The sequence below is a fragment of the Mesocricetus auratus genome, unplaced genomic scaffold (genome assembly GCF_017639785.1).
Source record: "Mesocricetus auratus isolate SY011 unplaced genomic scaffold, BCM_Maur_2.0 Super-Scaffold_100014, whole genome shotgun sequence".
In the NCBI taxonomy this organism is placed as follows: domain Eukaryota; kingdom Metazoa; phylum Chordata; class Mammalia; order Rodentia; family Cricetidae; genus Mesocricetus; species Mesocricetus auratus.
In genome coordinates this window covers 71,647,966-71,672,573 of record NW_024429197.1, presented here as the reverse complement: position 1 = coordinate 71,672,573, position 24,608 = coordinate 71,647,966, and the positions used below count along the sequence as shown (strand labels likewise).

General features: G+C 43.0%; 1 protein-coding gene across 4 annotated transcripts in view; it reads right to left on the bottom strand.

Annotated features, from left to right (window-relative positions):
• Positions 1-379: 379 nt before the first annotated feature.
• Positions 380-24,608, bottom strand: part of Astn2 (astrotactin 2) — a 972,600-nt gene continuing 948,371 nt past the window's right edge. For all 4 annotated transcript variants that reach the window (XM_040757328.1, XM_040757329.1, XM_040757330.1 and 1 more), the window contains 3 exons: positions 15,822-15,922; positions 14,219-14,402; positions 380-1,275 (listed from right to left, as the gene is read on the bottom strand). In XM_040757328.1, the coding sequence (XP_040613262.1) occupies positions 1,038-1,275; positions 14,219-14,402; positions 15,822-15,922 (523 nt within the window). In that variant the 3' untranslated portion in view covers positions 380-1,037. The remainder of the gene's footprint in view (positions 1,276-14,218; positions 14,403-15,821; positions 15,923-24,608) is intronic.

The following is a 24,608-nucleotide window of genomic DNA, read 5'->3' as shown; positions in this document are numbered from 1 at the left end:
CCTGCTCTTGCTCACGGCTTTTCTTCTCCCTGGACCATATCCTACCTTTCTCACTAATGTCTGCCTTCTTCCTCCTCATTCTTTGGGATAAGCTATTGCATTTTCAAGTAAGCACTTTTTAACTCCTCCAGCATGTCTTATGACCCAGAGAAGTCTGTAAAAAGCATTCACTCATCCCCAGTCCAACCTGGAACCATACTAGATTTCTTCCCTACAGTAACCACTAGACTGCAAGTTCCTATAGGACAGAAAACTTCTGTATTTTTTTTGTTTATCCTGCACTTTCCATACAGTTCCTCATTAATGAATGTTTGTTTAATGAATAGGCAAAGGTCTCTCAACCATACTTCATTGGTAAGAAATATCACCCAAGCCAGAAGAGAGACAATAGGAATTTTAATGCACAGAAAGTCCTGTAGAGACCCACAGGTAGCAGAAAGAAGCAGTGGGCCTGCAAACTCAGTAATGTCTGGGGAGACAGAGGAAAGAGAGAGGGGGGGAGAGAGAGAAAGGAAGAGAAAGAAAGAGAGAGGAAAAGGTAAGGAGGCGGAGGGGAGGAGAGGAGGAAGAAAGATGAGGAGGAAAGGGAGAGAGAGAGAGAAGGCCTTAAAGACCCAAGCTTCCTTGCTGCAACAGTTCCAGGGCATCCTTGCTAATGTGGAAGTGGTCAGGTTGTCTCTCCATAGGGTTCCTTCTGGGGGTCCATGGCAAGAGGAAGAAGAGGAAAAGCTGCTTGTTCCCCCCTGAAAGCTCTTGCCTCCACAATGACTTCCATCCATAAGAAAAGGTTTAAAAAGGAGAGATATTTGATAGAGTCAAATAATATCTTAGAAAAAATAAAAGAGAAAAATGAATAATTCCATTGGTTACAAAGTTCTCTGTTGTCTGTCCATGGAGAAACAGTTTGCTTTGGCCTTGCTGGCAAGTGTCATGTGCCAGGCCACTCAGCTGTCCCCCAGCCCACCCAGGTCCCAGGATCCATGGAAGCAGTGCTCCCCCAAGAGCGTCTCTGCACTCAAGGAGGGTAGTACCCTCCCTCACCGGCCTTTGGTCTCTCCATACGTGTTTCGGGCCATGGACACCATCTTCTCCTCACATGTGATTTTGGTATCTTTGAGGATGCTGTACCACACCATTCCTGCAGGCCGAACCTCCTCACTGCGGCAGAAGAGATACGGTATGGTGTCCACACGGCTCTGGATGTAGGCGCTTCGCAAGAGACTAGAACAATGGCTGCTGACCCTCTCCAACCGCCGCAGGATCAGGTGTGCCTTCCTAAAGGGCACAAGGAGACAGAAACAATCAGGGGAAGTTAGAAGCAGACTTAAGCAGGGTCAACATATGTTGGAAGATGTCTTACCTAAGCTATATTTGATTACCCACTTTTACATTAGTTTGCTACTTTAAACAACTACTCAAGAGTTAACTGGGACTGTGTTGGGTGTTCTCCTTAAAAATTCAAGGCGCTGGCTGAGGATGGAAGCTTCCCTCCTTCTCCAGAAGGATGACCTTAGGGTCTATCCTTTTCAGTTGCATTGCTTGCATTGTGATTTGTAGAATAATATCAGCCTTTGGGTTCTGACCAACAGACATTATCTTAGTAATGACAAAAGTATTCACAAAAACTAATAACTGGAATTTGACACCATGTGCTATGTATTCATTGGATATCTACCTCACATATGTTTAAAAACGTTTATATCCTATCAAATATTTACATTATTCCTGAATGTTTTTTCCTTCCCATTTAAGAGGTAAGGAACTCATACTCTGAAAAATGAAATAATGTGACCAACGTTAAACATTAAGTTGATCTCTTGAATCCGTCTCTTCTCCAACTGTCTGTCTGCCTTCTGCTTCGGTCACTCCCATGTACTTGGTGCTTGTCATCCTGTTTGGCGGTCAAGGTTCCTGTGCTTTCTCTTTCATCAAAGTGTAAATGAATGTCCATGAATCAAATCTTCTCTGCAGTCCTCCATCCTACCTCTCAACTCCTACTGGCTGGATACACCTCCTGAGAGCATTGATGAGACAAGTCCAGCCTCTGGCAAACAGTGTGCTTCCAATATGTCGTTGTGATGATATGTCAGAGCCAAGGTAAAACTGAATATTTATCTAAACAAGAGTTATTCTGAGTGGTGGTCACCATTTGGAACTTACTTGGGATCTTCTTCTAGCAGTAGAGAGTTCTGGATACATGGTCTGAGCTAGGGGACATGTTTGAGATCCTCTAGTCCAAGGTTTCCTAACAGTACTGCTATTAATTCTTTCTTATAGGAGCAGTTGTATCAGATGTTGGTCACCATTCTGGGGCTACAACCCATGAGGTGGAAAGAGCACCACACATCTGTCAGGACAATAAACTCTGTTCCTGATGTTTGCTAATATTCTTTTAAGGGACCTCCTAAGGACCACCAAATTATCTACCCTGTCCTGTTCCCACCAAAGACAAGAAACAGAAGCTGAGAGAAAGAAGGAAGATCTGTTTCCCAGATCATACTATACATGAAACCCGTTTCTCTGCATTCTGGCATCTTTAAGATACCCTGGGGGTCCTGGGGACTGGGAAAAATCTATCTCTGTATCTCTTTGTCTCTGTGTCTCCCTCCTTTCCATGACCCCTTAAGACCCTGGGAGAGAAGGCATTTTATAACACAGACCCCACAAATTGGAGACTATGCTAGGCACCTGTGTGGTGGCTGAAAGAGAAGTGGACTTGTGTATTACGTTTTGTGGGCATGATTTATGAGGTGCTTTTCAAAGAGTCCTCTTTGTGTAGTTCACCACTTGGGTGGAATATTTTGTGAGGAGCCAAGAATTCACCATTTTATGGTTCATAGGCCTCCCTCCTCACAGGCCTGCTTCTCACCCCTATGAGAAGCATGAGGAGTATATTTCTCATTCTTCCTTGCTTGAACTCCTATTCTAGTCTTATTTTTATTGTTTGTTTTTTAGATTTATATTCTTCTCTATATGCATGACTCCTTTGTTTGCATGTATGTATGGTACCCTACATGCGTGGTTCTTGGAGATGTCAGGAGAGCTCATTGAATCTCCAGGAACTGGTGTTACAGATGACTGTAAGTCACCATGTGTGTCCTGGAAATGAAACCCAGATGCTCTGCAAGAGCAACATGTGCTCTCACTCCCTGAGCCACCTCTCTTGTCCATCTGCTCCTATTTTTTAATTCATTTGTATATGTGTGTATGTGTTTATAAGACATTTCTCTGTGTACATGCTTATGTGTGACATAATCACATGCCATGGTGTATACATGGAGGTCAGAAGACAATCTTGGAAATTGGTCCTTACGTTTCATTTTGTGGGAGCCACAGTATCTCTTGTTGCTTCCCTGATATGCTGCATATACTAGTCTAGCTTGTCAGAGAGCTTCTGGAAGACTCGCCAGTTTCCTCCCATCTTGCCAGTGAAGTTCTGGGACTACAAGCACTCACCTCACCTCCGTCTTTGTTTTTTTTTGTGAGTTGCAGGTGTCTGAACTCAGAATACCAGTCTTGTGTGGTGTTTATATCCACTGAGCCATCTATCTCTAGTCTGCCAGTTCAGATTTTAACGAGTTGTACATCCTTGGAAATTTACCTATTGTCTCTAAACTTGCTTTCTTTGAAAAGGGGGTATGGGAAGCTGAAGGACCTAAAATCAATTCATGCTTGTTAGATGAGAATATTTTAAAGCCAAGTTTTCATCCAATAGATTCTGTGAGAAAAGCAGAAGGTTGGAGAGGGTGACACGGGAGCCAAGAGCAACGAGTCAACGAGTACGCCGCAAGCACCGTATGAGTGCACAGAGAGGTGTCTAAGTGAGTCTATGGTTGTCTAAGAAAGCTTCTTGGGGGGAGGGGCTTGTGTTGACTGTTGGATGCAGAAGAGAAAGAGCGGCAGGCAGCGGCTGCAAAGGCAGAGATCCAGGAATGCATGAAAGTCCTGGGGATTTGCAGCTGGAACATGGTCCTTAATCACGGAGTTCTGTGGGGGTGGGGAGTGTGGCAGACACCGAAGCAGTAGGAAGGAAAGGGGCTGTTGGATTACTATCCATTTCCTAGTATTAATGCCAACGTCTTGGGGAATAGTGCTTTAGATCCCAGCTCAGCCACAGGTTAGCTCGGTGATAGTCAGCGAGTCATTTCACCACGGTTGCCTCAGTTTCCTTGTCTTATCTATGCAGTGTGAATAACTTTCTCTATATTGTTTTAAAAATTAAAAAAAATGATGGAGGGCTGTGGATTCAGTTCAGTTGGCAGAATGTGTGTGTAGCATGCATGAATTCCTGGGTTCAGTCCGGGCTATGTACACGTCCAGCAGAGTAGCATGTGCCTGGAATCCTAGCTTCCCCAAAGCAGAAGCAGGAGAATCAGGCACTCAAGACCACCCCCCTGGCTACACAGTGAATTTGAGGTCAGCTCAAACACATGTGATTCTGTCTCAAAAAACAAATAAAAAGATACATAAAATGAAAAAGGGATAATACATCTATGTTAAACTCTTCACAAATCCTATCTCTGGTTATGTAGCTGTTTGAATCCAATTTTAAAAATATTTGTTTAAGCCGGGCGTTGGTGGTGCACGCCTTTAATCCCAGCACTCGGGAGGCAGAGGCAGGTGGATCTCTGTGAGTTCGAGACCAGGCTGGCCCGACAGCCTCCCAAACAGAGAAACCCCGTCTCGTAAAACCAAAAAAAAAATATTTGTTTAAAATTTATTCTTTGAGAATTTCAAACATGTATATAATGTATTTTGATCATATCCATACCTGATTCCCCTTGTTAGACTAAATAGGGGAACCAACTTTTTGAAATGACACAACATAATCATTTATAAAGTTGACATGCAAGAGCCACCCAATGGAGTTACAAAAAAAAAAAAAAAAAGCACAAAGAGTCATGAAATGTTTTACAAGTACAATTTTTACCAGGCCATATTCGTAGCTGTATTCAGTCTCTCTAAACTTTAAAAAGAGAAAGCAATTGAATGGGATCTGGTTTATTTAAAAATGTTGTGGCAGCTTTGAAAAGCAAGTATCGGAAGTAAGATTAACACCCAAAAACCAATCTGGGGCACATCTGGGCCTTAGCTCTTTCCCATCATTGTATTTAGGGACACTGGCTTGAGTTTTCTCTGGGGTGGTGAAAAGCTACCTGTCCTGTTTTCTCAGCTATGAAAAGAACACCAGATGGCTCACCTCCTAGGATTGTAGTAGACTTAATTTAATTAGTACATGTAAACCTCTGAGTGTAGTTATACAACAGGCTTAGGAAAATCTTCATAGGAAGCATGTGGTATATGTTAGAAAATGTCTTTATTCTAACCACCAGCACAGCCATGGGCACCATTGCTAACATCACTGCCATTACCATTACTCTTGCCACTGACAGTGCTGCCATCACTGTTACCACCATCATGGCTAACACCACCATTACAGTCTTATTATCTATTGTTTGTCAATAAGACAGTAGGGATAGACATTATCTGGCTGAACACTAAGTATCAATATAGCAGGAGGCTGACTGAGGAGCAATAACGATCTGGAAAAACATAAGGACATATATATATATATATATATATATGTACATATATATGGAGAGAGAGAGAGAGGGAGAGAGAGAGGGAGAGGGAGAGGGAGAGGGAGAGCACATAGTCATCCACTGGGGAAGGGGCTCAGGGGAGGAGTCTTCTCCAAACATATAATGGCAAAGCTATGTGGTCGATATGTGGTCAGTGGTAGAACATAGGCTTCAGATAAATAAAAGACACAAACTAGCTATTGATTAAAATGGATGGTGAAGGGAATGTGTGAGAGGCCACAGCAGAGACAAAACCATGGAGATATTCCTCTGCCACATTCATAGATTTTGATTTTATTCTCTGGGCAATGGAGAGCCATTGGCTGATCTAGGCAGTCACAAACATTACCAAGAAATAACAAAATGAGTTTGGAGAGAGTATTATTTTTCCAACATGCCCAAATGCTTTGCTTCCAAAAGCCTGGCCATTTCCTTAGAAAGAATTGTAGAACTCCATTGTACAATGCCTCCTTCTGAACAGACAGGAAAATGGAGCTTTGGTATGAGAAAATTGTGTTAAAGGAAAATGGCTTCTCTTAATAGTGGATAAATCCAGAACCAGTATTTCTGATGGTACAGCGTTAAGGCACAGTCGTCAGTTCTAGCATCCCCAGTACAATTCCTAGGTCTATTATTTAACAGCTGTGTGGATTATGAAATAATTCTTCAACAGGATTCTAACTTTCTGTCTCTGTCAACTAGAAATGGCAATAGTGATTGTGGCAGATGAGAAAGCATAGGTATTTGTTAGGCTCTAAATAAATGTTAAGCACACACTGGAGTGGTGTTAACAGGAGAAAAACTTTACCTTAGAACCCATTACAGTTCTTTTACCCCCAGTTTCCCCATTGGAAAAGCAGGATTCAGGATACTGAATCTGTGGGGATGCTGTTGGGCTGAGACAAAATGATTGCCACAGGTATCTCACACAAACAAGGATGCAGCAGGCACTGAAGTTTGAATTTAGACAACAGAGAAGATACTGGAAATGAAGCAGGTTCCAATGTATTAGTGGTGCCCAAAGACAAGCATGAGTGAAAGAGACCAAAGGCATGAGTGCTAGGTAACAAGCTCTAACCTTAGAAAACGATAAATCAAAGGTCGTGTATGCTTCAAGTACTCCCAGGAGGGAAATCCTAGGTCAGAGTGAAATATCCCTCATTGGAGCTGGGATGGATGTCTGCCTGGATAGCAGGCAAGAGATGAAGGAAGAAAGTTCATTTGTCATGTGTCAGCAGAAAGAATGGGGAAAGGTGGCTGGTAAAGGAGTCAGGAGCTAGAGTGGGCTACCAGTTCTCTGGGAATTCCAGAACCTTTGATGGACATTCTAGTTGCGACTCTACTACCCCATTAACGGCTGATCCAGGCCTCTCTTTTTCCTCCCTACCTCTTGTATGATCTTAAACGTCTCTGGATTAGGTAATAACCAAGTTAAGGAGAGTCAAGGGCATGCAGATTAAGGCTGCAAAAATGCACCAGAATTGAAGAGGAAATTAAAGTAATCAAAGTCCCCATTCACTTTGCCTTGGTTGGGTCACAGCTGGAGAAGACAGACCTGTTCTGGTCAAAAGAACTGTCATCTCAATGACTGTAGTCAGACTGAGATGTTGGAGGACTTCTGTCAAGGACTCAGAGCAGGAAGAGAGTGGAGGAGAGGCAGCCAGGCAGCTGTGTTGTTTTAGCAGCTGCAGTCTACTGAACAGAAAGCTGAGCAGCAGGGATGACACACCTGTAACCGAGTTCCCACTGTATGTCAGAAACAACACCTGTGTAGGGTCACCTAGCATCAGCACTCCTCACAATGCCAGAGTCTATGTTCTACTCTCATTCGATGGTAAAAATGAGCCAGTGTTAAATCATGAGACTGTCTCATGTCTCTGCTGCAAGGCACCAAGTGTTACAAAGAAAGCCTCACCCTAACATTGCCACTGTAATAGTCATTTTTAGCAGTCTAAGGTCTAGAGTCTTTTGAGATTAATGTGATTCTACCAGTATGGTTGTGAGTTCCCCCTCACTGCAGGTGACCGCATTAGTATAATCTAGAAAATTGGCTGACTATAGCCAGAATTGGAGAGGGTATTTCTTTTGATTTTTTTAATGTGTGTGTTTTCCATGTACATGTATGGAACAAGTATGTATAGCCGTATGCATACAGGTATGTACATGTGTTTCACATATTTGTGTGTGGTACATATATGTGTAGCTGCATGTGTACAGTTGTGTGTGTGTTCCATGTGTATCTCTGTATGATACACGTGTGTGTGTGCATATATGCATGTGTATTTGTGTGTAGGTTTACAGGGAGAGACCTCCTCAATCACTCTCCATCATAATCACTGTGGTAGACTTTCTCAGTTTGACCCCGGAACTCACATGACATGGCTAGTGTGGCTAACCAATTTACTCTGGGGGTGCTTTGTCCTTGCCTTAGAAATGACAGAATTATATGCATGCCACCCACCTACCCAGTGTCTATATGGGTGCTGGGATCCAAACTGCAAACTTATCTTGGGCAGCAAGCATCTCTAGTACTGTGTTACCTCCCGAAGTGCCTGTTTGTGTGATTTTAGTGAAAGGAAGGAGCCTTGGTTTACAGGGAAATGACATTCAAGGTGCCTCAGATAAGTGGTTCATGAGGAAACCTAGTGTGACACAATTACCATAGCACTGCACTGCACTCCAGAGAGAAGAGGACCACATCATTGACATTCTATTCACACCTCAAGATCATGATGGAATGTCATCTTCCAGGAGGCTCCCAAAGCTCCCAGCTATCTATGCCAGGCTTTCCCTCTGTCACTGACACATTTTATTTCTCTGCTTGGAAACATCATATATCCTCTTGCAGTTGTGTATACAGTTTGGAATACAACGTGTCACATGGAATAGGATGCTGGTTTGACACTGCAAGACTGTATTTTAAATCTGGGCTTTGATTCATTAGTTATCTGGCCTTGAAAAATTTACATGTCTTGAGAGCTCATCTATTGCTTAATTGCCAGTCTACTGCTTAGAAAGTAATTGATATATATTTTCCCCGGGCGGTGGTGGTACATGGCTTTAATCCCAGCCCTCGGGAGGCAGAGGCAGGCGGATCTCTGTGAGTTCAAGGCCGGGCTGGACCGACAGCCTCCAAAACAATACAGAGAAACCCTGTCTTGTAAAACCAAAAAAAAAAAAAAAAAAAAAAAAAAGAAAGAAAGATATTTTCAGTCCTAAATTCTCAAAACATAGCAATTTTCTAGCCAGTGGCAGTAAAGCAATGAAATACCACAAGTACATCATGTGGTCCTAAGGAAGGCATTAGACAAATGGTCAGGTGGCTTGTGCAAATTCATCTGTAAGAGCAAAGACGTCTAGTTGGCATATGGTAGGGAACTGGGACGATGTGGGATACATTCTTTTAGCCCCATGACCACAGGGCTTCACCTAACAACACGCTTAGATTGTGTCAATATTCAGCCAGTGTATTGCTAACATGTGAGTAGGCAGATGATGGTGTGCATATTTGGTAAACACAGCAAAGATAAAATATGGAGACATGGTTGTACATATAGATAACACAAAACTCATATCTATTCCTCTTTCCCAGAAATATCCATGTCTAAATTCACATGTGTCTATGGAAAGTTATATCCAGTCAATAATTTTACCTCTGAAGTAAGGCTGGGATGACAATGTTCATACATACACAATTTCTACTTTGTATTTTGTGTACATTTGTATGATTTGTACACTGTCAAATAAGTTATACTTAGGTTGGAGTGAAATATCAGTATTTCCCCTTGGATAACACGAATGCACTAACGTATATTGAGCTTGTGTGCTGAAATGCTCTCATGGCTTCTTAGTAGTTCATTAGGAGTACTTCTAGAGTAAACCTCCATCAAAATTTAGCCTTAACCTCTTGACCTAGCAGAACGCAAGCATTTCTAGTAGATATTCATCTCAACATGTTAATCATTAGTGTAAATGTTTACAGTGGTTGGTTCTCCTCTGTGTTTCCTCATAAGAAAGCATGGGATCTGTTTTCTTCATTTCTTTTTTTCTCCAACATGGGGCCTTTCTGTGTATATCAGCTATTTTCTGTTGCTGTGATAAAATTACCGGAGGCTCCAGAGGCCTGGAGTCCATAATGGTGAGAAAGCAGGGTAGCAGGAGCAGTAAGCGAAGAGACCACACCTCTACACACACAGGAAGAAGAGAGAGGGAGAGCAGGAAGTGGGGAAGAGGCAATGAACCTTCAAAGACTGCTGCTTCCCGCAGCCACTCCTTCCAGCAGGGCTGTACCTCTGCAGTGTTCTAGAACCTGTTCACAGCACTGCCAGCTAGGAACCAAGTGTTCAAATGCATAAGCCACAGAGATCACTTCTAATTTAAACCACAATACTTTGTGGTTTGTTGCCTATGACAGATTCCAACTTGAAATCCCCCTGTCTCAGCCTCCTGGGTGCTGGCATTAGAAGGATGTACTGCTAGACTTAGCCCATGAGACTTGGCAAAGAGTTAATTGATTAAGTCAAGACAGTCCTGGAAGACTCTAGAGTGTGTTTCTAGATTCACTTACTCTTACTAAGGGTACAAAGATGGTTGTGCCAGCTCTTTTCAGATGAGGTTGGTGCATCTGTCTTTTAAGGCTGAGAAAAATCTCAGGTTGAACAAAGCCTGTGATAGTTCTCTGTTCTGTTAGCAATGTCTTCCATAGAAGGGCTGACAAAATAAATACATCATTTCTATCTCATACAGAACAATTTCTCTGAAATCAGATCTTTTCAAGTGTTTTCTCTCCTCTCAATGCCCTTTCATTTGACCAAACATAACTGAAAGTACAGTGAAGCTCAAAGAGTGGTCAAGGATGCTCTGAGCAGAGAAAATTCTGGTCCCTGGCCACCTATGAGCTCAGCTTTTCAAGTCTCCTAATAGGAACCTTATGGTGGGACAGCTGGGTGTCAGCGGGTCTTCTCTGAGCAGCTGTTTGCAGTAACCTATAGTTGTCATGAGAACCAGGCTCTGGGGAAAACTAGCCTGATAGATTTATTAGGCCAAGGTAAGAGATGCCCTTTAGCCCTAAATTTTATGGGGGTATGCAAACCCAAACTGAGGAAGGAGTTGAAATATCTGAGGTTGGGGATTTTATATAGGCCAAGAAAATTCTAACAGGGTTCATCTTGTGTCAACTCTTGGGAAAAGGTCTTTTCTCCCCAGTCATCCCGGGTCCCTAGAAACAGGATGTCAGGCTAGAGGTAAAATGACATTCATGTTGTCTTCATTTGCTGGTGTCTGTGACCTTCAGGGATTTCTTGTTCTTGGCTCACCAGCTGAAAGAGACTTTAGAGTCAAGCTCTTTAGCATTACAAATGAGGTCCAGAATGCCGGTAGAATTGATTCCCAGGTCTTACATTAAATTGGTGGCAAAGATAGGACATGAACCCTGGGCTCTTGGCCCAGACCAGTGTCTTGCCCCCTCTCCTTTACAGGTTGGTTCTGCACACCCTGGAGAGGCACAACAAAATTTATTCAAATTGCTCTTTAAAAGCCTTTACATAACTTCTGGGGTAAAGAACAAACTTCTGAATAGGACTTCACAAAAGCCATCAAGATCTGACCCCAGTTAAACTCTCCAGCCCTGGAGTTTTCCCTTTTCCTCTTTTCTCTCTCACCTTGAACTCTCTGTTTCCGTGATATTTATAGCTCCTGACGACAGTGTATGTTCTCTTACCTCACCACTGCTCTCAGGTCTGCACTGGGTTTTTCCTGATGGAAACACCCAGACTCCCTTGCACCTGGCAGGCTGTTCATTCTTTGGTTTTAACCATTAGCTTCTTTTTCCTTGGCAGGGATTCTCCTTGGGGTTGGGTCTGCATTTGCTGCTCTACCTCCTGACACCTCAGATTCTGTCGCTATTGGGTATTTTTTAGACAAGCAACACTGTGTGTTCAAAATGCAAACTCTGAGGTTCCTCCTGGCCCACTGAGTGGACAGGAATTTTAACACGCTACACATTAACAGTTTAGATACTCTGCTACACACATCCTTTCATTCTCCCTCATAGCATGCTTCTTGCGGCATGTTCCACTATATTTGCCTGTTAACATTAGTTTCTTCTCTATGTGCTAAGCTATATACATAGTCTGAGCAGCTTTAGTCTCTTATTTCCTCCCTCAGCAAAGGGCCTGATAAGTTATTACATAAAATGTATCTGTAAATCTATCTGTTAATGAAGTCAAGTCCTTTAATGTCTAGAAGGTCACTTCATTCTTTTGACCTTAGAGTTCTGGACACCATTATTCCCAAATGGAATCTATGTATCCTTGAGAGCACAGAGAAAATTGAGGGACACTTGAGGTTTAGCGGGTGTGCACACAGAAGACATTTAGAAGGTGGGCTGGATCAGAATGCATAGTCATCAATACACATATTCAGAGTTGTTCCACTATCCAATTAACCATTAAATAATAATGTAGCAACTATTTTCTGTTTTGTAGTAAGGAGGAGAGGTGTTACATTAGGAAACACAGAAGCCAATAAGATACTACAACTAGTGAATGTGACATAAAGAATTAAAACACAAGGTTGGCCTACAATAAAGATATGGGAATTTAATAAATTAATAAATTATCTAAGGGCATATCATTGTAGTTAATACCTGGAGTTCTGCAGAACTTTTATTTAGTAAAGTAATTCCACTGATGAGAGAGGAGAGAGGGGAGAGAGAGAGAGAGAGAGAGAGAGAGAGAGAGAGAGAGAGAGAGAGAGAAAGATAATATTGCTGTATTAAGTTACTCTAATCATCTTATAAACTAGCTGGACAGAACAAAGCAGCCTATCTCATTTGATTCTTGCTGACATGCCAGTGTGGGTCACTAGAAGATTCTCAAATCACCTTTCAGAGGTCTAAAGAGAGCGGAGAAGGAGAAGCTGGGAAACATGTGTAAGGACTAGTGGACAGTGTCTGGGGACCAGGTGTCTGGAGGTTAGTTAGTTATCACTGCCCATTACCAGATAAATGAGTAGCCTTGCCTCTATGAGTGGCTAGAAAGCCTTTCTGGAAGATTTATGTCTTGGAGGGTCATAAAGGATGTTAGCAGGTTATCAAGAGAAGAGTGAGGCTCTGGTTTTGCTTCTTCCAAAAACCTCTGCATCCTATGGGAAAGCCCAATAAAGCTGAATGCCTTTCTGTGTCCATGGGTAAGATGGCACTGAAGTGACTCACATGGTTTTCATCGGAGACTTGACTGCTGCTGACCAATCTTCCTTTAGCTTTTATCTAAAGAAACCTCTTTTCATGTGAAAGGAAGGAAGTTGCAGTCCAGGTCCCAACAGAACAGATAAGACCCACTGCAGGAGAGATCTCTTTTTTCTCCTTTGAACAAGTGCTCATCAAATCTCATAGCATTCCAGAATGGCTTCAAATTCGACTCAGCATGGGAGTTCCAGGCAGCTTTAGCCACCACGTGCAGCTAACTCTGTGTAACTCTAGGAAGTTCACTTAAACCACATGGGATCTCCACTTCGTGATCACTGAGACATGGGAACAATTGGCCTGCGGGGGACATTTTCAAAGCATGGACTGCTGCCTACTAAGTATTTCAGAAAATCACACATTTCTCTCCACTGCTACCTGTTGCCTGTCTGAGAATACTGCCTGGGCACCCTGGGGCCACTACTTCAGTAGCCTGTAGAAGGCCTTACAGGCTGCTCCTGGTGGCCTTCGCTCCTGTGCTCCCTGCTTCCAGCTGCAGCCAGAGGAATTCTTCTCCCTGTGAGATTTGCTAATACTGTCCACACACTCCTGTGAAAAACACTTGAAACGCAGCCCATTACCCCAAGGAGATTATCTGAACTCCTGGACCCTACTTCAAGGGCATTCAAGACATGGCCCCTGCTGATCTCTCCTCTCCTGCTGTTAAGCCTTTTGCCCCAAATGCTCAGAAATCCTTTAGTGCCTCCCAACAGAGTGCCCACCCCATGTTTAGAAAGAATTCCTGTGGGGCAGGGGAAAGGATTTGGATTGGTATTGAAGAACATCCCAGACCCCATGTTAAACAGCAGAGAGTCGTGTTTGGAAAAGTGTTTAGATTCCCTCCTTCAGTCTCTTCCCTCCTGCAAATTGCTTTCAAAAAATCTTGGTTGAAGGATGCTGTGCCTTTTTTTAAAGCTATTTTTTATATGATGTATTTTGACCAAATTCTTTTTTCTCTCCAACTCTTCCTAGATTCTTTCTACCTCCCTACTCACTCAACGTCCTGTTCAGTCCTTGACACTTCTTTTGAAAATATTTTCACAGGGCAGTTTCATGCTCTTCCAGAATTGAACAATATGCCTCTTTTGTTGCATTTTTGTTGTTCTAGTATCTTGAGTAATTTTATTAGTGATTAGGGTAACTTTTCTGCTAAGGGCGGATAGCACTGGTTTTCACTCTACAAGAAGACACAATGTTATTCTAATCCAACGCATTTCCAGTAAGCAGCTATCTCTTCTTGCTTTTCACACTTTATCCTGACATGACTGCATTCATCACCACCCACCTTGATGCATCTGACACAGCCTATTGTCAGTGTAGGTAACAAAGGTCCAGGAAAATTAATGAGAGGCAGAAAGCATTTGGTCTTCTATTCACACTCCTTAATCCATACCTGGGTCCTAGTTCGTCCTCACTCCTCCACACAAAGTCACCAAACTTTTCATAGTGAGAGTTGTAGTGGTGCTGCACTCGGAAGAGCATGGAGGCAGAGACCTCCATCAGTGTGTTGTAAGCAGTCTGCTGTTCCTTGCCACTGGTGTAACCATTGTACAGATTGTAGATCTTGTCTGCTATCTCTGAGAGGGGAGAAGCAAAAAGCACATTACTCACAGTAGAGGAAAAAGGGGTGATGGACACATGTTTCACATAAAGCAGGCATAGCTGGGTAGGGGTTCACTTGCGTTGTCATTGGGGATAGAAGAATCTCCATTCCATCTGAAATATGTCACTGACTAGTTGAGCTCAGTTTTCATATGTGTAACTAAAGATAAGGATGTCTCCTCCAGGGGTTCTCTGGAAGAACTAAGTTAGAAAATAACTGCAAAGTGCTCAACACAGGGCCTGGCAGAAATTTGACATTCAAAGGCTACAGTTAACGGTGATAGCTCTGTGCTAAGGATTTATCAGAACCCCCAAAGAAATGTTAAGGCTTAAATAAATTCTTGCCTTCTCTCAATGTCTTCCTTCTGTCTCAGATCTGAAGTCTTCCCAATGTGTTTCTGCAATCAGGTCTGATAGATCTAAGTTTGCTATTCTTGTAAACAAAGTCCAGGTGCTTCATATTGCCATTCAGGGCCATTCCTACTCATCCAAATTCCACTAACCAATGTGATTTAAATGTATCATGAAGAGATGGTACATCCTTTCGGCTCTGATCAAAATTTGTGTCTCTGGTTCATTGTTATCATGAGTTGACCTCAGGAGATTCTAAGGCACTTGGACTTAGAATGAGAAAAGCACCTAATTTGTACTATTTCCTACTCCATTTTTTCAACAGTGTATCCATTGTTTTAAAACAGTATTGGAACTATCTAGAAAACGTCACAAATCCCTTTGTCTTGTCTCTCAGGAGCTCATTGACTCCTCTTATCTATTAGCAAATAAAACATTATCACTAAGCTGTTTGCTAAATCAATAAAAGTGTGTGTCTTTCTATCAACAATGACAACTTTCAAACGGTACAGACTCGCCTCTACTACATTTATTGTACCAGGTCATCAGGGAAATGTCTGCACAATGTATAGCATAGGACCTGTAGCTACCACCATAGTTTGCCAATCTAGATATAGAAACTGTATATTACATGTTGTCTAAGTATATGGTTAATTCAGAAGCTACCTCGTACTGTGTTGAAAGTGGCAGTGTGCTATGACAAGATAATGTCACTAGGGGAGTAAAAAGATTAAGTAGTCTTCAAGGTGTCACTGACTTGTCAACTCTGAGTCAAGTAAAAGAAACTGGTAAGCTTCTAAGGCTAGAATACCAGGCCCTTATCTTCACCATTATTTGCCAAAGGCTGAGTAAGTCTGACAACCAACAAAGATATCGTAGTCCATGTTAATTTGTTCCTCCATTATTATGATTAATTTAATTCTATGTTATTTCTGCTTCTTTAGTTCTTTCACTCCTTACTCCGCCTCTCTCTGGTGGTCAGTGACTTACAGATACAGAAAAACGTGGAACTTCCCCGGAGAAGGCACAGATGAATCACCTACCTTCTGCTTTGTTGTCGTCCACCAGTGGACAAGCTGTCCTTAGGGTCACTGTGCTGAGCTCTGAGTGCCTCCCTCGAGTATCCACAGCATACAGAGTGAACCTGCAGCACAGCAAGACAACACCAGAGTGAGACTTTCCAGAGGGCCTGGAAGCTGGAAGGAAAAGAAAAAAAGCTATGGCCAGAAGGAATATTCCAAAATCTCAGTGATGCCTAAGCGGCTGAAAAGTTATTTTTAAAATAATGATAATTATAACATTATAAAGCATATATAAAGTGCTAAACGTCCGCTGGGCACGTGGCAATTAGACTCCTAATTTGCAGTTAGGCAAACCCGAAAGACAGAGACATACCATGAACCATCTTTCACAATGAGGATGCTGAATCTTAGGAAGTTTATCTTTTCTTGAATTCATTGTTATTGAAGGCAGACTAGAGGTCTGAATCCAAGCAGTCTGAGTCTAGGGTGTGAAAAGTGAGCCTCAATGGTAGAATGCTGGATAAATATGCTCGTTTACATGTTCATTCGTTCATCTGTTCATTCATTTTAAAATTCCTTACTGAGCATTAACTGTGTCCTTGGAATTATTTTGGAAACTCGTTTATTGAACAAGAGATCAAGCATAGCATTAATCAAAAGCTAGAACAACAAAGTCTACAACAACACAACCAAACGAGGTCAGATGTGATGAAAAATGCCACAGGACCCCATGAGAGTGGGAGTGTGAGCTGCGTGAGCCTTGAGGAGAGCATCGTCCCTGGATGCCTTTCTAAGCAACTCAAGTGTTGGCTGACCTGAACAACGAGGAAGAAGCAACATATGGGTGGGATATCAGGGGAAGAACGATGCAAGCTCAGTAAGTGCAAAAGGACTGTAGAGGAATACATACAAACGAACGCAAGGCCCGGAGGAGAGAGAGAGACCAGATGGAGCAATGGGCAGCTCCTGTGGCCAAGACAAAGTCAACTGAGCGGGATGGATATTGGAATCCATGACAAGAAATTTGGAAATTATCCTAGATACAAGGCATGGCCTAGCCTTCTCATTTTGTCATCTCACTTTGCTCCCTGGGAGGGATTCAACTCAGCCTGAGGGCTTAGCTAGAGAGAACTGGTCCCATCAGAGCTGGTGGATTTAGAGAAGAGAGTTCCTTTGAGAGAAGCACCTGAGAACCTCAAGGAGGTCTATGGCCCTGACTCTCTCCAGGTCTCTGAACATAGTAGCTTGCACAAAGTCTAAGGAAGGAGAAGAAGATACTTTCCAGCGAAGGTAAGGCACAGAGGCCAGGCACAGCAGGAATAGAAGGGCTGTGTATGTAAGAGGCCACACTTTGTCATGTCACCCTTCTCTACCAGGAGCACAGGCAGATGTGTGAAGTCGATAGAGGGTTCCCTTCATTATGTAGAAAAGCCTGAATCCTACTTCCCCTGTTTCCTTTCCTCCTTTCTCAGCACCCCAATTGAGCTTGTGCTAGAAAATGGACTTAGTGCCAAGACTATGAAGTGTTAGAACAGTCAGTCCAGATTGACTGTATATTTTAGGCACTTAATAAATATACATTCCTTGCACAAATTTATTTTCATTTACTAAAACCATAATATTCTTCAAGCACTGAGCTAAACAGTTTAATTCACCATTCTATTCTAAAGGAGATGTACAATTTCCCCCTCTTTATTTTATACTTGAGACTCAGAAAGGAAAGGTACTTTGCCCATAATCACATAGTGATTATCAGGACTGACAATTTAAAACCTAAATTTGTTTGACTCTAAAACTCATGGGTGAAATTGCTGCCAACTACTGTCTTCTGGATGCAGACAGATAAAATTCCAACTAGCTACACTTGTGGAACCCTAGCTATGCTGAGGCAGTGCCAACTCAGGGATTTTTCTAATCTTATGAAACTGTTCTAAAATAATCATCTTTATAATTTCCCTGTTTCAAGAGAGGAGAGCTAAGGTAAAATAATAAGCAACATGTCCAGAGTCACAGGTTTTGAGAGTGAAAGTGTCAAGCTTGTTGTCTGCTGTAGTCTACACCTTCTTGCTCTCAGTAACTCTATGCCCCTCCAGTTCCAACATTCACTGGCTGGACTTTGTCATCTAGCTAGGCCCTCCTAGCTTTGACACTCCATGACCTCAAGTCTCAAGGTCATTGGTATAAGGGTCAGTGAATAGGAACTTCTCAGTACAAAGGAAGAAGGTGATGGTTGGGAAAGAAGCCTAGTTTAGAGATGACCAGACATATTTCCATTTAAGTTCTGTCCCTTGCACTGTGTCTTTGGGCAAGTCACTTTATGTCTTTGAGCCTACTTTAGTACCGTGTCAGTGACAGGTAGACTTACTCGTCTCTCATGTTCAGTGTTGATGGATATAAAAGTTAAGTGTTCTCTGGAAAGCCATGTAGAGGGGCAAGGATGAGATAAAGAAGAAACTCTGAGGTTAGATATGCTGACATACAAACATATTATAATATTGTGGAGGCAACCTGGGTTGTGACACTGAGGCTGTCCTTGGTTGCATAGCAAGACCCTGTCTCATAAAACACCCAACTAAATAGAAGACAACACCCTCCCCCCCAAACAACAACAAGAGACAACCTTCTTCACAAAATGAAGAAAGAGAAAAGAAGAAAGAAACTCTGGAGAGTAAGACTAGGCAATTTGCAAAATCAAAAGGAAAGAGCTATATTGGAAAGAATTAGGTAAGTCCTTTCCATCTAGAAGCTGCTGAAGGTAGGACGCCAAAAGCAGCTTGGAGGCCCTGCAAGTGCGCAGCTCAGCATGGCTGTTTGCATCATTTAACACAGCACAAGTCACTCAATGTTTGTACAAGATCAGTGAACTTGAAAAAATGGCGTCTCATTCCTCACTTGCCGTTTCCCCCATCAACGGAATGGAGAAAATGTTACGGCGCATGGTTATCTCCAGGGTTACAAGGAACGAGGCATGAAGAATGGCTTGCAGTTGCAGACTTTTTATAAAGACCATGTATACAATACAGATGTGTGCGAGAACACTTATTTTTGCAGTGCTTTATTAGAACATGAGTAGCAGAAACGTTGCAGCTGAAGAACAAATAGAAGCTGCAGTGAGTGCGTGTCATACACTGGAAGCCTCAAGGCAGAAGGACTTAGAAGACGTTCAAGGCTTCTTTCTCATTGTCCATCCATGTTTTGACGACTCTTCTGTTTGCTCTTTCAAGCGTCATCAACAGTGCCGTGCTGGGAAGACATAGTCACAGGGTTGTTTTGCCTTTTTGCAGTGCTGGCAATTGAACCCAGGTTTTACACATGACTGGCACCTGCTCCACCTCTGAGCTGTACTCCATCCCACCCCCAATCCTTCCTAAAGAGTGGAGAGTGGGTAGAAACCTTGCGTTTTCCATTTGCTGGCAGGGAATTCTTTAGGAAGCTGTATTACCATCACTGACTCTCAGCACACGCTGAGGAGATGTCACGACAATAATCATCATGGTATAGTCTTTGGTCCTTAACCTGTAGTTTTGGCTTTTGCTATCACAGCAACTAAACATGTCAGCAAAAGTACCAGACAGAGGAGGTCTTAGGCCACTCTGTCTGATGTGCGTGTCAGAGTGGTGGGGCAGGGAATGGGAGAGAAAAGGAAGGTATCAACCTCACGGGTCTGGGTCAAGAGTCATAAGGTCATGAGCTTTCTGCTTGTCTTGGCTGTAATTGTAAAAGTGCTCCACACACACATCTGAAATCTGTTAGAAAACTCAGGCAGGGACTGGGGCATTCTTGTGAGATGGAGAAAGTGGTAGAACCTGATATGGAAGGGAGGGTACTTAAGCACACAGTCAGACTTTTATATTTCTCAGTGACTAGGAAAGTATCATCTGCAGTCTGACTGGTTGGACTATGCTCCCTGTGAAGTAGGGTGATGCCCGTGGATGGGAACCCTGAACAACATCCTGTAGCTTTGAATTCACATTTCACAGACTTTTGGCAAAAGCAAGACTGAGACGAGACATGAATTGCACAAGGATCCACAGTCGTTAAACTCAGGATAAAGACCCCAGCCCCTCTCGGTCCCGCGCCAGCGTCCTAGCTTAGACCTATGTATGCTTTGGAAAAGTTTTGAGGGTAACAGAAGTAGATCTAAGAGTGAAGTCTGACACAAATCTCCTAGGAACCGGAAGCTCTAGTCTCAAACCATTGCTCCTCCCAGTGCTGGCTTGTTTCAGAGGGAAAAATCATCAATCTATGTGGTTGAGAGTCAGAGTCTGAGCACAGCACAGACTGTGCTGTGGTACCTTGAGCACCTTAAAGTACCATGGTCCTCTGCACTGGCCATCCACCATGAAACAAAGAACTTTGTGGGGATTTGTTTGCGCTGACTACTCACATGCCAAGGATTGTTCTGTGCTCCTTCAGTGTCAGGACAGTGTCATCCTCTTGAGTCTACCATCATCTCAAGAACCATTTATCGTTCTCAGCTATGGCTCGTTGATGTTCATTTATTTACTCAACTGCACCCTGTCTCTGAACCCAGGAAAAGACCTGGCTAGAAGCTCTAGTCTTATTTGCTGATCTTAGCTTCCTGCTGTTTTCCAGTTAGGATGTATCCAATGCTGACTGATCCAGGAGGTGGACACCACCTTTTTGTCTTTGCAGGTGTTGTATCTTTTGGGTGAGTCACTCTTATCCTTTGCTCTTGAAGCATTCTTCAAACTTCATCTCTTCCAAGAAGCCTGTTTCTTATCCCTCCAGAAAGATGCAGGGCCTGTGAACTTCTCTGTTTATCCATGAGGTTGTGTCTTTCAGATATAGCAGCTCTCTGTAAATACTTACACCTGCTACATGAACAATCAGGAAATACTAGCCAGAATGAGTGCCATCATCTCATGCTACCAAAGCCAAAGCCCTTGTCTGGAAATGAATTTTTCTATCTGTGAAATGGACAAAAGATGATTAGATTGAGGGGTCCCAGGAATAGCAGAAGGAAGTTGGTAATTTGGTTTTCACAAACCTTTCCCCAAGTATTGGATGTGTGACGATTTATCACAACTGATCCCTATAAAACAGAAACCACAACATTAAAACTTGCCATAGAGGGGAACTGGTTTACAAAAAAAGTGGTAGATAGCATGCCAGCCTGATATCCAGCATGGACTAAGCAATCCGTGAACAAAGGCTCTTGGTATTAGTATTAGTTTGCTTTTTTCCAAGGCTCTGATTTCAGCCCTACCTGGGGAAGCAGCCCTCCTGGAGATTAGAGGTAGGTGGGTGGGTGAAAAGGAGCAGTTGCAGGCCCCATTTAGACCCCCAGACCTCCTAGCAGCAGGGGTGAGAGAATGAAACTGAGAAGTTAATTGGCGGTGAGAGCTTCTCAGGAATCTGACAGGGGGTAAGGCAGGGAGGGAGCCCCAGAGGCCTGTGTCAGGCTCACAGCCCCTAGAGTGCATGAGAATGCGTTTGAAGTCTCAAAGCCAACGCCTGCTCTTCCCCAGCCACTGCATGATTTAGGCATTCTGGGGAGGCAAAAGTCTGTGTGCTGATTTGAAGGGAAACAGATGTTTCCAGGCCAGAGGCTCTGGTCTTATAAAATGTTCCTTCCCCAGACAAGGCTTTGGCAAACAACTTCCCATTAGCTCACGCCCACCCCTTCACCCCCCCCCCCCATTGCCAGGGCTGTACTCCCTGCCTTCCCAGCATGATGGGCAGTGGGGAAAACACTAGTGTTCTGAGGACAGTTCTGGTTTGAGCAGCTGGATCTGAGGCACTCCTAACCTCCTAACAGCTCTTCTTTGAGTGTCAACCTCAAGGCTCTGCAAGTAGGAAAGGGAAACAACATAACTTCTGAAGGTGGGGTAGACCTGATGTTCTAGAGACATAAGATTTTCATCCCAGCCGGGCATTGGTGGCGCACGCCTTTAATCCCAGCACTTGGGAGGCAGAGGCAGGCGGATCTCTGTGAGTTCGAGGCCAGTCTGGTCTACAAGAGCTAGTTCCAGGACAGCCTCCAAAGCCACAAAGAAACCCTGTCTCGAAAAAACCAAAAAAAAAAAAAAAAAAAAAAAAGATTTTCATCCCAGATAGACCTGTTGTCATCCCTTCCAGATTGCCCAGCATGGCAGTCTCCTGCAAAGAGCGTGGACTTGCAAATTAGATGAGTCTAGTTTTCAGTCTGGGCTGCACCAGTTACTGGACAAGTAGCATCTTTACCAATCCACTTTGACTTCTGTATCTATAGGTGGGGGCCAAAGTTCAACCTTATGAGTTATGAAAAGGAATCCAGCCTCCTGGATCATGATGTGCAATACTTGTGAAAGAAACAGTGTTCCATGGTCTTTCTCCCTTGCTACCCTCAGCAGTGTTCACAACATCAGCAGTACCTGGGAAGGAATCATACTTAAGACTTTAGGCATGTAAAGTATCCTCTCTGTCCTTCCAAATGTGAATGATGATAGTCACACTAGAGAGATACTATGCTTGAATCAGTGCCTGGTATATAGTATGTACTAAGCATGAATGAAGTATGTATTTAAATTATTAACATTTTCAAGGATGGAATAATGCCTATCCTGTAATTAATGGTTCACTTAGGATTTGGAGTTGGCTTGAGAATGCTTTGATCGGAAGGGTACAATAGTGGAGATGCCATGTGACTCTTGTGTCTGGTTGAACAAAGCCATGAACCTTCTTCCTGCTCACTAAGATGTTTCATTTGGAATCCTGAGCCTCCAGTAAGAAATCTAAATGTTGCCCCTACAGTAGAAGAAAGTCAAGCCACACGAAGATGCTGCATGTGTGAATCTTAGTTGTCTTGGGGCCTGGGAAATTTAGGCCATTTTGTTGTGAGGATTTGAGTTACTATAAGCTGAATTGTTTGTACCTGAGGTACCACATTTCATGGAGACTAAAGAGTCTAACTTGTGTCTGGACTAAAATTCCAGAATTTGTTTGCAGAAGAAAATAGCTAGAAGAAGCTTCTAAGCTTAGGGGTCATTTGTTAAATCATCAGTACTAACTGTGACAACCTGCAAGTGTGGAGAGCACGATTTGAAGCCAAACTTGGCTTGCTGTCCACTTTTTAAAATAAAGCTTTAATGGAAAACAGTCCCTTAAAAAAGAAGTGTTTTCTATGGCCGCTTTCATCCTAGAGGGACCAACAGGAGTGACTGACAGCAACCATAGACCCTAGAGTCTGTGCTTCTAGGTCCTAGAAGCAAGGGAAACATTTACAGACCTTAATGGAGAATTCAGTAGTATTTAAGGAAATAGTTTTGTTTACATTCCTTCATCTGATCCTCGAGTTAAAAATGGTATACATAGGCTCAGAGTGTTCAGGCAACTGGTCCCAGGTCATAACTATCCTGACTTCTAGCCCACCTCTGCTGGCTCAAGATCTGACCATCAATTTGAGGAATGCTTCTGAGTGAGCAGCATAGATTTGGGCAAGCTTTGGACATGAAGACTGTTAGTTAATGGTCTGGAGTGGGTGCCAGAATTCAGATGTCCAAAGTTCCCCCTGAGCTGAATACTCACTGCTAGGCAAAATATCTTTGTTCTCCTTTAGTCTAGGAATACCAAAGTTGAGAGTAGAATGTGTAAGAAAAGGCTGCTATGAATGCCTCTTCCCTCAGCACCAGGGCCCAACCTACCCATTTCCCAGATCAGGCTAATAGCGCACACATTCAACCCATATAAATTTGAATTCTATTGTCTGGTGCAGAGACACTGTCCACATAGCCCAACACTAAGACTAAGTTTCTACCTTTAAAACAGCCCAATCTGGGTAGTGGCTGAGAATCCCGGACTGGGACAAATGTGAGGTATTATGTCACTGAATTCCATAACATTTTGAAGTTTTATTTTAATTATGTGTATGTGTGTCTGTGAGGGGCAGGGTACATGCACTTGAGTTAGGGTTCCCACAGAGGACAGAAGTCATGAGATTCCCTGATTCTAGAGTGGCAGGTGGTTTGGTTGTAAGTTGCCAGATATGGATGCTGAGAACTAAACTCAAGTTCTGTGGAAGAACAGGTCTCACTTGTCACCTCTCAGTTATCTTTTTAGTTCCTGTGGTTGAATTCTAAATGCCAACTGTTCAAATGTTTACTCCCTGCCATCAGCCCAGCATCTTTTTTTTGTAATTTTTTTTTGGTTTTTTGAGACAGGGTTTCTCTGTATTGTTTTGGAGGCTCAGCCCAGCATCTTAAGGAAATCAGGAAGGTGGTGAGAGAGCTGGCAGGAAGAATCCTAGGGGAAAGCCAACTTTGAAGGCCAATGTTGGTGCCGGGCTCAGGTAGAGGTTATCGCCTCTAGCATTGGTATGGGTATAATTCCTGCCTGCCATGGCTCTCCAGTCTTTCTGACAGGTGCACATTCACTAAAACAATACCCTACCAAGAACTTTGGAGCTCTGAAACAAATAAACCTTGACCTCTAAAAGTAAGTAAATACAAATTGATTTCATGCAAAACATGTCAGGTATGTTTCTAGTACTTGACTGAAAGAGTGATTAATGCCACAGTAACATCATATGGTGTGGCCTGGCCACCAGTGAAATTCCTAGTAAGTGTCAAGCATGCTGTACATGAGGATAGTTACCCACAAGACAGCAAGAGAACAGTGTGACTTTCATGGAACTTGTAGAACATTCTAGAGAGGACCAGGTGTGCAACATGAAGAGCTCTTCAGCAAAATGTACTTGGGGCCATGTATTTGCTTCCTAGATCTTTCTTTTTTCAAAACAGTGGCCCAAGCTGTATATACACAAAGGGGACCCTGAACTAGATGGAACTGTCAGTCATCCACAGGGAT